Source organism: Dermacentor variabilis, chromosome 5 (assembly GCF_050947875.1).
Source record: "Dermacentor variabilis isolate Ectoservices chromosome 5, ASM5094787v1, whole genome shotgun sequence".
NCBI lineage: Eukaryota > Metazoa > Arthropoda > Arachnida > Ixodida > Ixodidae > Dermacentor > Dermacentor variabilis.
The window spans coordinates 171,501,959-171,519,516 of NC_134572.1; the positions used below are offsets into that span (position 1 = coordinate 171,501,959).

Here is a 17,558-nt window from a genome sequence, read left to right on the forward strand (position 1 = left end):
ACCGCCTTTTTTGCATTGCGTCCTTAATGAATGAACGCAGCAGCCGCGGCAGGGGTTGGACCCGCGACGTTGAACTCAGCGGCATTTTCACCGGGATTCCACGGCAGGTCGCAGAGTGCCTCTCATAAAAGAGAGCCGCAGGCGCGGCAGTACATAACATTAAATTGTGAGTTACCTCAGAAGTGTCATCCCTTTTATTCGCGAACAACAAAATGCCTTGCGCGTTCTAAAGAAATGTGTTTATATGATCAAGAAACGTAAATGTTTCTCGACGTGACATCTCAACAGCAAGAAGACTGGGCGCTTCTTCCGTTTTTATTGTTTTGATCTTCATGTGCTCATCCCGGATGTATAAGTTACAAGATAAAGAGCATGCCTCAGCTTCCAAATGTGAGCAATAAATAGGCTATTCAACGAACGAACAGTAGAATGCTGCAGACGCTAACTTCGACGCTCGCCAAATATCGGGGCCTACCATAGAGGGGTCTCTAATTTCGCTCATTCCTGTTCGCCGGCAGGACAGCTAAATATTAGGGTAGAATTGTGCCCGAAATTGTGCCCATGCAGTGAGCTCCAAGAAACGATTGTATCAGTGATACATCTCTTTCATAATGATTGCCGCCGGATGCGCATAGCCTGAATCAAAATTTGTGACACTACTCTGCGTTAATTTGCGTCCTTTTATGCACCTTTGTTGTGTAAGCCAAGCAGGGGCTGCCTTCATGTATAAAGAATCTGCCAGCGGGACCGTAAGGACATATAAAAAATTCCGTAATCACACAAACAATCGCATAAAATGTACAGGGAAGCCAACAGAAGAAAATATTTTAGTGGAGAGATGCCCAAGTAGAGGAGAATATCAATGGTTTACCTCCCGCACTCGGCATGATTATTTCTATAAGAAGTGGCCAAGTAATACTCGTGCTTGTTCGCTGGATGTAATACATAGCACACGTTTGCGAACTTGGAATTCGTGTAGGGCATGAGATCATGCTTTAGGTTTTTGCTTTTCTGCGGTCCATATATGGCACGAGGGACACTACGGTGGTAAAAGACACAAGTATGACGTAAATCGGACGCCAACTCTGAAATAATTATTTCTATAGGAAGGACTATTGATACAAAAAATTGGTGTCTGCAAGTAAATTATTAATTCAAGATTAGTGCATTGTTCCAGTAAGAATTGTGTCTTTTACCGTGTCAGCTGCTCTCGCTGCGCATATATAACAAAGCTGTCACAGAGGGCCGTGCCCCAACGCGCGTCACGCAATGTGTAAAGGTCCGTTGCTGCTACTGCTGCAAATTCGCCTAGGCTACTGTGCTCCTAAACAAGGATGCGCATCACCGCAGTACTTTTCTCTGGCCATGCAAGTGTTGGTGAAAGGCGGACTCACCGTCCCTACGGGTCCTGGCAAGCCAACTCGTGGACAGAGGCTCAGTGGGCAGCGGCAGTCCAGCGGCGGTGGCCGGCTGCTGCGGCAAAGGTGCCAGCAGCAGCATCGACGCCGTCGCGACCACCAGCGCCCACCACTGTCGTGTCCTGCGCAGTGCCGGCGAACACCTGTATTCCTGAGTTCGGCAACAGACCGCCGTCCAGCTTTGCCGTGACGACTCCGTCGGCGGCATCAGCCGTCGCGTGCCACGGGTGCGTGCTCCACGTGGCCCGGTTTCTCCGGCGCTTCCACCGACGCGAGTGCCATCTCTCCGAGGAGAACGAAAAGCGGAGCTGAAACGTCGCCGCCCCGTCGGCGTCGGTGGATGAAACTAGGTACACTACGGAGAATGCTTCGTCGAGGGATGCCACCGTTCAGGCATAAACGGGGTGGTCGGTACTTGTCGTTTTGTCGTTCTCTGCGCTGTCCACAGGGAAGTTCCTACGCAGGCGGCGCATCACAACGCACAACGCGTTCTCGTAACTTGTTGTAGTCCCTTGTTGCCGATGCTTGAATGAACTGTGCACCTCTATAGTGAAAGCAATTTCTTAGGATTCATAAACCACGCGTTCGTAATTTGTAGTGACTGCATAGCAAGCAGAATATGTAGCTGTCCGGCTACAGTGTGTGTAACGCCAACGTCGGTTTTCAGTATCGAAATCAAGGATCAGCAGACAGAGTTTCAAAGCGAGCGTCTGAACAAAGCGCAGGACAGCGGACATGGAATGCAGTGGCTCAGGTCCAACTTGACACCGGTTCCGCCTTACTGGCACTGACTACGTAGCTAGCTCCACAGGTGGACGCATTAAGCTTTCACCGCTCTACCCAATACGTTTCTTTCCATTAATAAATTGCTACGTTTCACATTACTTTAGAAACAATATGGCCAATTACAATACGTTTCGACTTGAATCATTTCAACATACGCGAACAAAAACGTGAGCAGGGGGCGAAGTCACACGAGATATCTACAAAAATATTGATAATACATGCGACCCACGTGCTAAGAAGAAATGCAGGTTTGGGGGAAGTATAACAGGGGCCAAACTGATGCTTAGCGGCTGGTCACTAGAACTTTTGCGCAAGCAACACGGCAACCGACGGCTCAGTTGGAAGAAGCGTCGCCGCAGGCATACCCACTGATTTGAATTGTGTTTGCCTTCCCGAAGGCACGCGTACGCACAAAACGCGAAGGCACTGCTAACAGTCAAACTAAGAAGACGCACCGTCACTGTGCGTACGCGCACACGCACTCTTAGCAGCAGCCCAGCTCGCACGAAACGATTCGGAAACGTTGACGTGCGTCGAACGATGCACTCGGCGCCAAGTGGAAAGCGAACGTCCTACCTCCGGCTAGCGCAGCGCGCGTGGACGGTGGCTCGCGACTGCGCCGGCTAACGAGCGACGTGCCGCGCGTCTTGTTCGCCCGGACTCCCGTGCGCCTTTCTTCTTCCTCCAGCCAGAAACGGATGAGGGAGGATGTTGCACCGGGAGCCAGCGCTCTCGTCATGCGAGAGAAGGGAGGGGCCGATCCTCCGCGAGCCTGCGACGAGTCACCATCCTAGCAGCGTTTCGGGATCTTCCCCTACCCCAGGTCCTGGGGGAGAGAATGAGTGAAGGGAAGCGATAGCGAAGGGAGAAACGGAGCATGCGCACTGAGGGGACCGGCTCCCATCTCTACTCCACCTCGAGGGGCACCCTGCATGCTTTTCTCACCGCTCGCTTCGCCATCTGATAGCAGCTGCGAGAACTTCACCGCTCGCAGTATGCGGTAGCTGCTCCGAGTTCCATTTGGCGCTTGTTCATTATTTTTTGTTTCATCTTCTTTAGCACGTCTCGTTTTCTTTTACTTTCTCCATTTCATTTAACTTTGAGGAGAACGAACCAGTTGGAAACGAACGGACATGTCCAATGGTGCAGGGGGAGTCAGAACACGGTGAGAGAGATAACTGGGATGACGGAACTTTTGCGCTTCATTTGGTGATGTAGTCTTCGTTGTTGTGGGGTGTTGTTCGTTTTGATATACGATTTGCGTATGTTCGCATATTCGCTGACGCTAGTTGAAAAGTTAAGACCCTCCCTAAGATTATTTTCCTGGCAAAGCTTTCCCTTCTCTTTAGTATTTCATTTCTTGAGGGGAAACTTGCTGGGTTCAGAGGCAGGTGAAGCAAAACAAAGCAGCTCTAAGGTTGGGTTGTTGCCACTTTCACGTTAATAAAAAGGACGATAAAAAATGTTGGACCCATAAAGAAATAGGAAGAAAAACTAAGACGACGTTTGTGTTGGTTCTCGCTAGGTTTGATGGTTACCGTGGAACATTTTTCTTTTTCGTACGATGCACAATTGGAGCTTCGAAAGGGTTGATAAACGTTCGAACAACTTGGAGATATGCGACGCTTGCAATAGCTATCATGATATATATATTTAGCCGTAATTTTAATAAGAAGGAAGTGAAACTTAAATATAGAGCTCGGAGGCGAAATATGTTGAGGGAGGGGAAAAGTATTTGCTTATGTTTTCACAGGCGCACCCCAGTCTGTTTCAAGGCTGTGCATCGCTGCTGGAAGGTCATCTGACAATGGGGCACGGCGGCACTCACACTGCACAAGTTATTTCTTATTCCTTGTTATGTTCTTTGTTTAATTTTTTTTCAGGAGAAAGAGAGAGGTGAAAATTCGTTCACTACTGTAGCCGTTTCCAAGTGATGTTTGCAACATTGCATCAAGGCTGAAAATTCGAAATTCGCATAGGATCACTGAATTGTGAAATGTATATTTTGGCCTTGAGAGTGACTACATGGTAGGGAGAGGAGGACGAAGAAAGGCTAGGAACTAATTTTTTCACCACAGTGAGATTGTTTGCCATGCACTTAGCGTTACGAACAGGATCATTTTTTCTTTCAAAGCGGATAGCGTTCTTTGCCAGCACGAATCGCTCTGACCTATATGTTCAACCGCGGACGCACTAGGGAATTCTTGATTTTGTGTGTGGGGCTGGGGACATAGCTTCCCAAGAGGCTGCGAGGAGACTTCGCTCGCTTACGGGGGCCTCTTAAAATTGGTGCTTGAGGGCCAGTTGGTTCGTCGCTAGGGAACAAGGATGCTACCGTTGCTTGTCGCGTCTGGTTTGTAGTGTTCTATGTGTTTGCCTCGCATTAGGTATAGGTAGTGGCATTGCATGTTTCCATATTAAACAAAAATAGTAATACGATGCCATTGAAGCTTGCTGCATTTTTCTAATATCTTAGGCAAACCCAATGAACTGGTTATAGGTTTTGAAAATATGTAGCTGAGTCAACTTCATAGCTGATAGGTTGTCTCGTTCGATGCCGATTTCAGGGAACCCACGAAGCTAAGCCGATTATTCGGCAGTGACAGCCACGACTCATATTCGGATCGTGGTTTTGGTACGTGAAGCCCCGTAATATATATATATATATATATATATATATATATATATATATATATATATATATATATATATATATATATATATCATGAGAAGCCAACAAACACTGACACCAAGGACAACATAGGGGAAAATAATTGTGCCTAATTAATGAAATGAAGAAAAGATAAATTAATGGAAAAAAGTGGAGGAAAAAACAACTTGCGCAGGTGGGAACCGAACCCACAACCTCCGCATTTCGCGTGCGATGCTCTACCAATTGAGCTACCGCGGCGCAGTTTCCCCATCCACTTTCTTGGGTATTTATGTGTACTAGTAAACCCTGGGAGTGTTAGCCAGCGCCACCACTCACAGACCTTGGCGTGGATGGGGAAACAGCGCCGCGGTAGCTCAATTGATAGAGCATCGCACGCGAAATGAGGAGGTTGTGGGTTCGGTTCCTACCTGCGGCAAATTGTTTTTTCATCCACTTTAATTTCCATTAATTTATCGTTTATTCATTTCATTTATTAGGCACAATTAATTTCCCCTATGTTGTCCTTGGTGTCGCTGTTTGTTGGCTTCTCATGCTATGACTAATAAATATCGGCGCTCTCGGTAAACCCACTTTCTTCTCGTTTATATATATATATATATATATATATATATATATATATATATATATATATATATATATGTGTGTGTGTGTGTGTGTGTGTGTGTGTGTGTGTAATCATCAGCCTGGTTACGCCCACTGCAGGGCAAAGGCCTCTCCCATACTTCTCCAACAACCCCGGTCATGTACTAATTGTGGTCATGCCGTCCCTGCAAACTTCTTAATCTAATCCGCCCGCCTAACTTTCTGCCGCCCCCTGCTACGCTTCCCTTCTCTTGGGATCCAGTACGTAACCCTTAATGACCATCGGTTATCTTCCCTCCTCATTACATGTCCTGTCCATGCCTATTTCTTTTTCTTGATTTCAACTAAGATGTCATTAACTCGCGTTTGTTCCCTCACCCAATCTGCTCTTCTCTTATCCCTTAACGTTACACCTATCATTCTTCTTTCCATAGCTCGTTGCGTCGTCCTCAATTTGAGTAGAACCCTCTTCGTAAGCCTCCAGGTTTCTGCCCCGTAGGTGAGTACTGGTAAGACACAGCTATTATACACTTTTCTCTTGAGGGATAATGGCAACCTGCTGTTCATGATCTGAGAATGCCTGCCAAACGCACCCCAGTCCATTCTTATTCTTCTGATTATTTCCGTCTCATGATCCGGATCCGCCGGCACTACCTGCCCTAAGTAGATGTATTCCCTTACGACTTCCAGTGCCTCGCTGCCTATTGTAAATTGCTGTTCTTTTCCGAGACTGTTAAACATTACTTTAGTTTTCTTTTTCACCTGCCGTGGTTGCTCAGTGGCTATGGTGTTCGGCTGCTGAGCACGAGGTCGCGGGATCGAATCCCGGCCACGGCGGCCGCATTTCGATGGGGGCGAAATGCGAAAACACCCGTGTACTTAGATTTAGGTGCACGTTAAAGAACCCCAGGTGGTCAAAATTTCCGGAGTCCTCCACTACGGCGTGCCTCATAATCAGAAAGTGGTTTTGGCACGTAAAACCCCAAATATTATTATTAGTTTTCTGCAGATTAATTTTCAGACCCCCTCTTTTGCTTTGCCTCTCCAGGTCAGTGAGCATGCATTGCAATTGGTCCCCTGAGTTACTAAGCAAAGCAATATCATCAGCGAATCGCAAGTTACTAAGGTATTCTCCATTAACTTTTATCCCCAGTTCTTCCCAATTCAGGTCTCTGAATACCTCCTGTAAACACGCTGTGAATAGCATTGGAGAGATCGTATCGCCCTGCCTGACGTCAGGCAGGGCGATCAGGCAGGGAGATCCAAAAGTAGGTATCCACAAATGTATACTCTTAGCGATATCGCCGTTTGCTACACGGAGTCAATGTGTGGCCTGGCGGCCAAACAGCGTCGTTTAGAGAGCAGGGCCAAGCTGTCGTCTCAGGACCACGGCATGCGGGACTAGGGACGCCACTCACATTTGACCGGTTAACCGTCGGATAATTTTTATAAACCAAGTTTATTCCTCTTCCTACCACCATGCCTTCAGAAGAGGCATTGGAATGCAGGCTTGAAGAAAAAAAAAACTGGTCAGGCCAATTCTACGCAGCTCACTACTCACCAATAATACCGGTGAAAGAAGAGGTGTTCTGACTGTTAATACTAGAGGACAGTAAGGTACACTGAGAAATTGTCACTACTCCTTTTATTCAACACAGTGCACGAGGTTTCACATACCATATCTTGGTATGTATTTGGTGCAGCAATGTCTACAGCAATTATTATTGCTCAGTTCTATATCCTATACAAAACGAAAGGAAAGAAAAAATTTCATGTGAAGAAAGAAATGTCCCATTCTACCCTTTCTATTGAGAGCGTTGAGACTTCAGGAAGCACCAGTTGGTAAAATTAAAGCAAGCTGCGCCTAACAGTGATTGACAGGCCAACAAAGATTGACTGCAAGTTTCATTCCACGAAAGAGAAAACCAAGAAAATCCTTGCACACGCAAGCTGGGCCTTCAGCACAACAACTGCATGCATTACCAAATTATGACTCGTGGGCTACCATTGTCCTTGAAAACTGGGAAAAAGAAAAGTGTACACTCATCGCATTCCTACCGGGCTAACATATAGGGCCGGAACTTGGGGGTTAACAAAGAAGCTCGAGAACGAGGAACGCGCAAAGACAGATGAAACGAAAATTGTGAGGCCTAACGTTGTGGATGTGGATGTGGTTCAGAGAGCAGGCGGGGCAAGCCGATGTTCTAGCTGACACTAAAAGAACAAGAAATGGAAGTGTGCAGGTCAAGCAGTTTGTAGGGTAGATAACGGGTGGTTGCCAAGGGAAGGGGCGCGCAGTCTAGGATGGAAGAAGCTTAGTTGGAGTGATCAAATTAAGAAATTTGCAAGCTCAAATTGGAATCAGCCTGCGCAATAGGGAGTAACTGGAGATCCCTTGGAGAGGCCTTCGTCCAGCCGTGGGCATAAAAATGGGCTGATGATGATGACGACGATAATGTCATGACTATTAAGGTTTTCATCGTTATTATGTAATTATGCGGCTGTGAGCTAATTTTGAAATATTCAAGGCTTTAGCATTGCGACAATGAGTGGACACGGGAAGAATGAGTGGACACGGGAACAATGCTTGAGGCTCCACTCCTAATCGTCTTGTGTTCACTATGCAGGTCTTGCTTATTATCTGCTTCGGATGGTCGTCCTGCTTATCTTGTGAACCTGCACCGTTCAAATCATTTGTGTCAGTCTCAAGCATGAACGAAACCTATGTCAGCGATACGTCAGTCATCATACCGGCCTTTTCGTTGGACGTTTCCTTCGGCCTCCCAGCCACATCCACACAGCCATGGCCAGGAGAGGCTGATTTAAGCTGTTGACACGGATACGGGAACAGTGTACACGGGAACAGTGCTTGCGGCACCACTCCTAATCGTCTTGATTTCACTATGCAAGTGCGCATAATTGCCACTCTTCATGCTAAAAAATTTCATAATCGCTACCTGGTACTGTTCCTGTGTCCACAGGTGTTACTTGACACAGTGTACGACTGTTTTTCTGTCATCCTACTTACGTTCGGGGAATGTCGACAATAACCCTAGATCTAACACATGTTCCTAATCTCCGCTTGATATTTAATTGCTTCCTTCTGATCCTTCAGGACAAATCCACGTTTTGTTCAAATTGCTTAAGGATCTTCATGCTCGAATGCTTCAAAATTTTAAAACACAATGCCAATTAGCTGCTGACGTAAAGTCAATAAAAAATGGCCAGAAAAATATTGAAACGAAAATTACTGGTTTCCAAAATCGCTTATATTGTCATGCGGTGGCGACGTTGAAGAACACAGTAGCATTACTGTGAAAGACAAAACTAACTTTTATTGCGCGAACCTATGCCCACAAAGACAAGCTGCACTTATAGCACAACTATAGCGGCGAACACTGTCGGCGATCGTCGAAAATCTGATGAGCGGGTCAAGCGCGTCGGCTTTTATACATCAGTCGTCGAATGTTCCAGAGTAATCGATTGGACCCGCGTGTCTTCCACGAAGTTCTGCATTATTCACATCGCGCACACATGCAATCAGATAACACAAGGTTCGGTCACAGACAGCGGATAGAACCATCAGTAACATTCCAGAAACTTCCTATACATGCAGGCGCATCTTGCGTTGTGCAATAACATTTGTTGGGCGGTGAAACGTGTCACCCGATAAAGACAAGTACACGTGTCAATATTTACTCGAAGAAAAATTTAAAAAGGTCGACCACATAATCAAAGAAACGTCAGACGTATATGTCAAGGTAAACAATACGACTTGTCGTTTGGAAGCGTTTGACTTACGCCTCGTTCACTTTGAAGACAGATCGCGCCGTGATAACCTAATGTTTAGCGGTATCCCTGACGCCAAAGAATCATGGCAAGAAACCAAGATCAAGTTAATATCAACAATTAAAACATTCTGCGATGCATTTCCAGATGACACATTTCATCGCGCGCATTTCCTGGGCTCTTTCGAACCTAACTTGTGCCGCCCCTTAGTTGTAAGTTTTCACATTCAATAACACATGAATTCAAACGAAATAACTTTACAATTAGTGAAGACTTCTCGGTTCCCATCCACGTTGCTCGCAAAAAGTTCAGTTAGGTGCCAGTCACCTCGGTTCCCCAGCTTGAAACTCCGCGGCAATAGATTGTTCATGATCAATAAATGCTATATTTGCGACGCGTCTACCGACAACGTCCCTGAAAGAGCGCATCTGGCACATTACACAACCATTCGGCTCCACTACGTGCGTTAAAATAGGGACGCGTAAGGGGTAGCGGCCTAACATCACAACAAGCTTTAATTATCTTGCCTATTCTTTTTACAAATAAATTAAGTCTTGTAAATAAATTTTATTCTTTATCTTCGGCAACCCACACGTGCGATGGAAAAAATATTGCATTGGCGGAAACTTGGCTTCCTGCACATCTGCGCGATTATGATACTTTCTGTGGCGCCGGCAATTTCGCAATCTATTCCTGTGACCGATCTCCAGGTCGAAGAGGAGGCGTTCTTCTCGCAATTTCTCAAGATATTCCCTCATTTCATATAGATATTTACACTGAACTTGAAACCATGTGGGCTTGCCTAACTCTTAGTCACACAAAGAAAATCCTTGGCGTTTTCTACAGCTCACCCTCGTCATCTGCCACTTTCATTTATGAGTTACACAATACCATTGGTCTAATTTTTCGCGTTTTCCCACAACACCGTTATTCTTACTCGGCGATTTTAATCTTCCAGATTTAATATGGAATACGCATCCACCCACCATAAAGCCTTTTTCCGTTCAGGCTAAATATTTCTGTGAACTGTGTTCCCTGTTTTCATTTTCCCAACTTGTGACTCTGCCTACCAGATCATCAATCAACACCGCAAACACGCTTGATTTAATCCTAACGAATCGAGCAGAACTTCCTTCCTCTATAACATACTTACTTGGTATTAGTTACCATTCCTCACTAACATTTGGTATAAAAGTTTGCTATCCCAAAAGGACAAAAGATAAAAAAGCTATTAGTGATTACAAGAAAGCCAACTTCGAAGCCATTAACAATGAACTATCGTAATTTATTCAAACTTTCTTTTTTGATTTTTGATAACCGTTCTGTTCATCAAATTGGGATATATTTGTAGACCAGGTACGCTTATTAACTGAAAAGTTTATTCCTAATCGTGTCATCACTTCGAATCCACAATGCTATTGGTGCAACTCTTACTTAAAGCGCCTATCCAACACACAAAAAACGTCTCTATTGCTTAGCTAAGTCATCTGCAAGTAAAACAACTTAGGAAACCAAGCTGGCAATCAACTGTATTAAACTGCACTAAAGGTGCTAAAAACTATTACTCATCCCATACAATACCTAAAATGCTTCCTACAGATGTCCGAAAGTTTTGGCGCGTCATTAACCCGTCTGCTGATATCTCTACCACCTCGAAAGACGAATTAGGTGACGTAATTCCAACGGTCGCTTGCGCAATTATTCTCATTAAATCCTTTGCAAATAATGTTTACACTTCATTAAACATTCATCCTGCATGCACAGAGCACTACAACTATCTCAATACGCAACCCATAGTTCTTGATTTCTTTGGTATTGCTAAGTTGTTTGATGATTTGCCTTTAAACTCAGCTCCCGGTTATGATACTATTAATGGCAAATTTTTAAAAAGCACTACGACATTCAGTTCTGTAATACTTGTAAAATTTTCCAACAATCAATAAACACTTGTACTCTCCCTGCTTAATGGAAAATAGGGAAAGTGGTTCCATTGCATAAGTCTGGTAACAAAAGCTCACCCCTGAATTACCGCCCGATTTCGCTTACCAGCACCTGTTGCAAACTTCATGAACATGGCATATTTACTACTCTCATAAACTTTCTTGACCCGAACTCATTTTTCACCTCATCTCATCATGGTTTTTGGAAAACCTCATGTGAAACCAGACTAATATATTTCACACATAGATTACACTGCATTTTAGATCGTGCATCCTGTGCCGAGTGTGTATCTTTAGACATTAGCAAAGCGTTCGACAAAGTTTGGATCAAACCGCTGCTATTCAAGTTGAGTCTTTGACACCTTGACAGTAACCGGCTGAAATTGATTGAGTGTTTTCTTACTAAGCGTTATCAATTTGTTACTGCGAATAATTATGATTCATCATTGACGGAGGTTCCTTCTGGTGTGCCTCAGGGATCAGTACCGGAGCCCCTAATTTTCCTGATTTATAATAATAACCTACAGTTTTCATTGACATCACACATTCACTTCTTTGCTGACGATTGCATGATATATCGCGAAACAATTACTAACGACGACAGTAATGCTCTTGAGTCTGACTTGTACTATGTGGTTGGTTGGTGTAACACTTGGCTAATGGAACTTAATGTTAGCGAATGTAAAGTTATGCGCGTGCAGAGGAACTCCAGTACTATTTCCCCTACTTACTACCTAAAGTTCCTCTGGAACCCGTTAACTCGTACAAATACTTAGGAGTTCATATAACAGCAAAACTAATCTGGATCCTTGACACTGAGTACAAAATAAGTAAAGCTAATAGCATGCTCGGTTACTTACGCCACCGGTTTTCCAAAGCACTACCATCCTTAAAATTATTACTTTAGCAGTCGTTAGTGCGTCCTAAATTAGAATACGCTGCACATGTGTGGGACCTGTACCATGAAAACTTTATTTCTTCACTCGAGCTTGTCCTAAATTATTGAGTCCGATTCATATTTTCAAATTATAAGCGTAAAGCTAGCCTAACATCAATGAAGGACAATCTATCTCTTCCATCACTTTCATCTCGTGGAACAATAGCGCGTTTCGCACTGTTTCGCAAATGTTATTGCCATTCCTCTCTTCACAGCCGAGCCGCATTGATCATCGCCGTAAGGTCGGACTTCAAACACATAACGCTAACACTTTCACTCAATTTTCTTTTCCCAGTTCATCACGGCAGTGGAACCAACTTCCCTGCGAAATTGTCTCTATTGTGGACAACAAACTCTTTCGCTAGGCATTAGCTAACATTCATAATTAGGAATTTTTAACATGTTAGTTCGTTCACTTATTGTACTCGCAAACGACTAAGGACGACACCGGTTAACATTGAACTAACAGGAATTATGAAGATGCTATGTTGTTTACAATATCTGTCGTACTTACAAACATTATGCGAGATATTACATAGTATTGTATAATAAGGAATTACTAATATGCCACATTCTTTATTTCTCGTATTTCACTCCTATTATACCCGTTTTCCCGCTTCCGTATCTAATGCCTTTGGGCCTGCAGGGTACCACAATTAAATAAATAAACATTCTACGTGTTTTTGTTTTCATCGTACTCTAATTTTACAGCCTGCAGAACCATGCTGATATAACCGGTTCCCTCAACACCGTTATTACATTTTCTTTCTGAAACCGGGCGCCACCAGAAAACCGTTACTAATTAGATACGGCCACTTGGGCTTCGAACGATGGCGGCGTCGTAAATCAGAGTAATAGATGCTTCCAAAGTTGTTATAGTTTAAACGCTTGACTCTCGCCCCTGAGCAAAAACGCGGTGTGTAACCAGGTGATAAACCTGACTTTTTGGTAGTGAAAAAGAAAGTGGCACTTTCGCCCTAAAGGCGAAGGATTGATTGCGTTAGCAAAGCAGTGGGCAGCTATATAAAGTAAGTATATTAGTTTTAACGGCCATATGAACTTTTAAACGTAGGTGCACTAACTATATTAGCAAGCATGGTGTGAGCGCGCACTGCAAGCATGAACATATCAAACTCGATTACCACGGACCCTCGCTGTCGAAACGCTGGTGTGAGGAAACGCGGCAGGAGCCGTGAGCGAAGTGATATTCGTGCTGTCCATCGCCTCAACGCAAAGTGAATGCCGAGAACACGCAGCATACACAAAGCTACGAGCCGCCGACGCACATAGACTCTGCCCCCCACGCAAGACCCCTCTTAGGGCCCGTACATGGTCAGTCCGCCCGTCCGTTCCGCCCTCGTCCGCCCGCGTGCTGATGGCTCTCTAGTGGTGAGCGAGGCGCGGTCGCAACTTTCCCGCCCGCCGCCGCCTCGTCTCTCATTGGCTGGTCCGAGGCGGATGGTTCGGCTGTCGTCACAGCAAACATGGCGCGTGCTCCAAGCGAAGCGAAGCGGGGACGTAAGGCTACAGCCGCGTCAGAAACAGTCTATTTTTTCTCATTTTTGTAATTTTTACTAGAGTTATCTGGCACCCACGGAGATAGTCATCGAAAGCAGCAAGCCGGTGTACCCTTCTAGACCTCATCAGTGCGTCCGATCGCCAACAGAAACAGACGGAGCGCCGGAAGTGTGTGTTCTGTTTACGAGAGCGTCGGAATAAATATTTGAAGCCGTCGACTTCGTGATTTTCTTGTGCCATGCTTCGCGTGTGCGTCGCAGACGAGAACTCCATCACATACACGTGCATTCTGAGCAGCACACACGTTCAAGGCGTGGCGAAATAAGTAGCGTCCGATTGGCGCACCCAGCGTACACGTTTGGTTTCTGCTCTTTGTATGCGGATCGTTGCCGCGGAGTGGTGAACGCCAGCCCTTTGCAACTTTCAGAAGTAATGATACGATCAGTAGCGATAAGTTTTTATCGCCTCGTTATCGCTGCCATTCTGCGTGTGCTATACTGCGTGTGAGCCGTTTTGCCGGCTGCGATGCGCCGTGGTGACCGCGACGTTCGAGCTGTGCTCTTGCTGTTATGAAGTGCGTTTGCAAGCTACAAATCGTGATATATATGTGCGATGTGTGGCAGAGTTACTGGGTGTAGAAGTGGTCGTACTACGCAATGTTCGTGTGCTCAGACGGGAACTGAGCATAAGTGTTGCCCATTGCGTTTTCTTATGTAGTAGCGCGATAGAGAAGCCCTATCACACCGCCCTTTTCTGCTTCGTACATCTGTCGTTTGTTTAAAAAGTTGTTACTGCACGGTTAAAGATGCTTCTATCGGTGGGGGGAAATTAGGGAACAACATTCTAATTGCATACGTCAAGACGTTCAGCGCTGTCGTGAAATGTGGACGCGCCTGAGAGCACTAATGTCATGAATGCAATTAAAAATTCCCAAGACAGTGTTAAGAGAACGGTTAAGAAAGAAAACATATGAGAAGGTAGGCACAGCAGCTTGTGAACCCGCTCCTATAATACCTCTACCCGCGTCTGTTTGTAAATGTATGTTTTCTTGCGTTTGTCATTTTTTTTCTTTCCCACATTTCTTTATATTGCAGTTTTTCTTAGTTTTCGCGTTTGTGTGTGAATACGTGCCTGCTTCCATGAGTGTTTGCGCTTACCCTTATTTCTGTCCTTTTATATTATATAAGCATTTGCTTTTGCTAGTTTTCTTTGAGCAAAGTCATTACACATTTTCATTAACCAATCTCATTCAAAGCACTAACTCATGTACACGGCAGGGCTGGCCTCTTCCAGCTCATTAAAACCTTTCTCCCTGGTCTACCTCGTCTTCTCAATCTGCCTACTCGCTGTGTTTTCTGACCTTGCTTCTTGTGTTGTTGCTGCAATGTGATTAACCAACTTGCTAAAAACAGATTTTGATTGCCTATGAAAACAGAAAGGTGTAGAGATAGATTTTCTTAAAAGCGTCATGGGGGGGGGGAGGGGGGGGTCGCAAAGCAACTTTGCTTCTTACCTCTGTTTATGTTTATGCATCAGTGCATGTGGCCGCTCGCCAGAAGTGCACATGAAAGGGTGCCATATTGTGAAACTACACCTTCCTATGCTGTTGCATTTTTCATGCAATCAGTCTTAGTAAACGGATGATTTCGCTGGCGATCACATATGATGGCAAGAAATTTCAACACTAATAACATTGTGCAGTGGGGTGTCATTTCCTGTCTGATGCTTTCGTCATTGCAAAGACATTTTTCAGTGAATGGAGCCCAGCAAAGCAGTGCACTGATAGCTTTTTCAACTTTCACCATTTATTACTTCACAAATGGCATTCACCCGACTGAGTATTTTTCACCCGACTGAGTATTTTGGGCCTAACTAAGCTAATGACGTTTGATAATTGTTCTCCTATTCGCATTACTTGCTTGGGCCAGGTAACCAAAATAAACAATGCCACCACATGAATGTGCGTTTGCATGCAAGCTGCCAACAGTGGCTGTCATTTTCGCGTTGACTGCTGCCGTTTCACCAACAGTGGCGACGACTTGACTGCGCTTTGACTTGCAGACTGCTAATGGTGCCTTTCAAGCGTGCCCTCGACTACTGCTATTAATAGTTACCCGGCTGAGTATTTTGGGCCTCACTAAGCTAATGTTGTTTGATAATTGTTCTCTTATTCACATTACTTGCCTCGGCCAGGTAACCAAAATAAACAATGCCACCACATGAATGTGTGTTTACTTGTAAGCTGCCAACAGTGACTGTCATTTTCGCGTTGACTGCTGCCATTTCACCAACAGTGGCGACGACTTGACTGCGCTTTGACGTGCAGACTGCTAATGGTGCCTTTCAAGCGTGCCCTCGACTACTGCTATTAATAGTTACCCGACTGAGTATTTTGGGCCTAACTAAGCTAATGACGTTTGATAATTGTTCTCCTATTCGCATTACTTGCTTGGGCCAGGTAACCAAAATAAACAATGCCACCACATGAATGTGCGTTTGCATGCAAGCTGCCAACAGTGGCTGTCATTTTCGCGTTGACTGCTGCCGTTTCACCAACAGTGGCGACGACTTGACTGCGCTTTGACTTGCAGACTGCTAATGGTGCCTTTCAAGCGTGCCCTCGACTACTGCTATTAATAGTTACCCGACTGAGTATTTTGGGCCTCACTAAGCTAATGTTGTTTGATAATTGTTCTCTTATTCACATTACTTGCCTCGGCCAGGTAACCAAAATAAACAATGCCACCACATGAATGTGTGTTTACATGTAAGCTGCCAACAGTGACTGTCATTTTCGCGTTGACTGCTGCCATTTCACCAACAGTGGCGACGACTTGACTGCGCTTTGACGTGCAGACTGCTAATGGTGCCTTTCAAGCGTGCCCTCGACTACTGCTATTAATAGTTACCCGACTGAGTATTTTGGGCCTCACTAAGCTAATGTTGTTTGATAATTGTTCTCTTATTCACATTACTTGCCTCGGCCAGGTAACCAAAATAAACAATGCCACCACATGAATGTGTGTTTGCATGCAAGCTGCCAACACTGGCTGTCATTTTCGCGTTGACTGCTGCCGTTTCACCAACAGTGGCGACGACTTGACTCCGCTTTGACTTGCAGACTGCTAATGGAGCCTTTCAAGCGTGCCCTCGACTACTGCTATTAATAGTTACCCGACTGAGTATTTTGGACCTAACTAAGCTAATGATGTTTGATAATTGTTCTCCTATTCCCATTACCTGCCTGGGCCAGGTAACCAAAATAAACAATGCCACCATATGAATGTGTGTTTGCATGCAAGCTGCCAACACTGGCTGTCATTTTCGCGTTGACTGCTGCCGTTTCACCAACAGTGGCGACGACTCGACTCCGCTTTGACTTGCAGACTGCTAATGGAGCCTTTCAAGCGTGCCCTCGACTACTGCTATTAATAGTTACCCGACTGAGTATTTTGGGCCTCACTAAGCTAATGTTGTTTGATAATTGTTCTCTTATTCACATTACTTGCCTCGGCCAGGTAACCAAAATAAACAATGCCACCACATGAATGTGCGTTTGCATGCAAGCTGCCAACAGTGGCTGTCATTTTCGCGTTGACTGCTGCCGTTTCACCAACAGTGGCGACGACTTGACTGCGCTTTGACTTGCAGACTGCTAATGGTGCCTTTCAAGCGTGCCCTCGACTACTGCTATTAATAGTTACCCGACTGAGTATTTTGGGCCTCACTAAGCTAATGTTGTTTGATAATTGTTCTCTTATTCACATTACTTGCCTCGGCCAGGTAACCAAAATAAACAATGCCACCACATGAATGTGTGTTTACATGTAAGCTGCCAACAGTGACTGTCATTTTCGCGTTGACTGCTGCCATTTCACCAACAGTGGCGACGACTTGACTGCGCTTTGACGTGC

General features: G+C 45.1%; 1 protein-coding gene across 1 annotated transcript in view; it reads right to left on the minus strand.

Moving 5' to 3' along the window:
- The window catches only part of LOC142583337 (uncharacterized), a 348,940-nt gene extending 346,060 nt beyond the window's left edge, over positions 1–2,880 (minus strand). Inside the window, exon 1 of the mRNA XM_075693760.1 lies at positions 1,395–2,880. Within this exon, the coding sequence (XP_075549875.1) occupies positions 1,395–1,626 (232 nt within the window). The 5' untranslated portion in view covers positions 1,627–2,880. The remainder of the gene's footprint in view (positions 1–1,394) is intronic.
- Between the last annotated feature and the right edge of the window lie 14,678 nt (positions 2,881–17,558).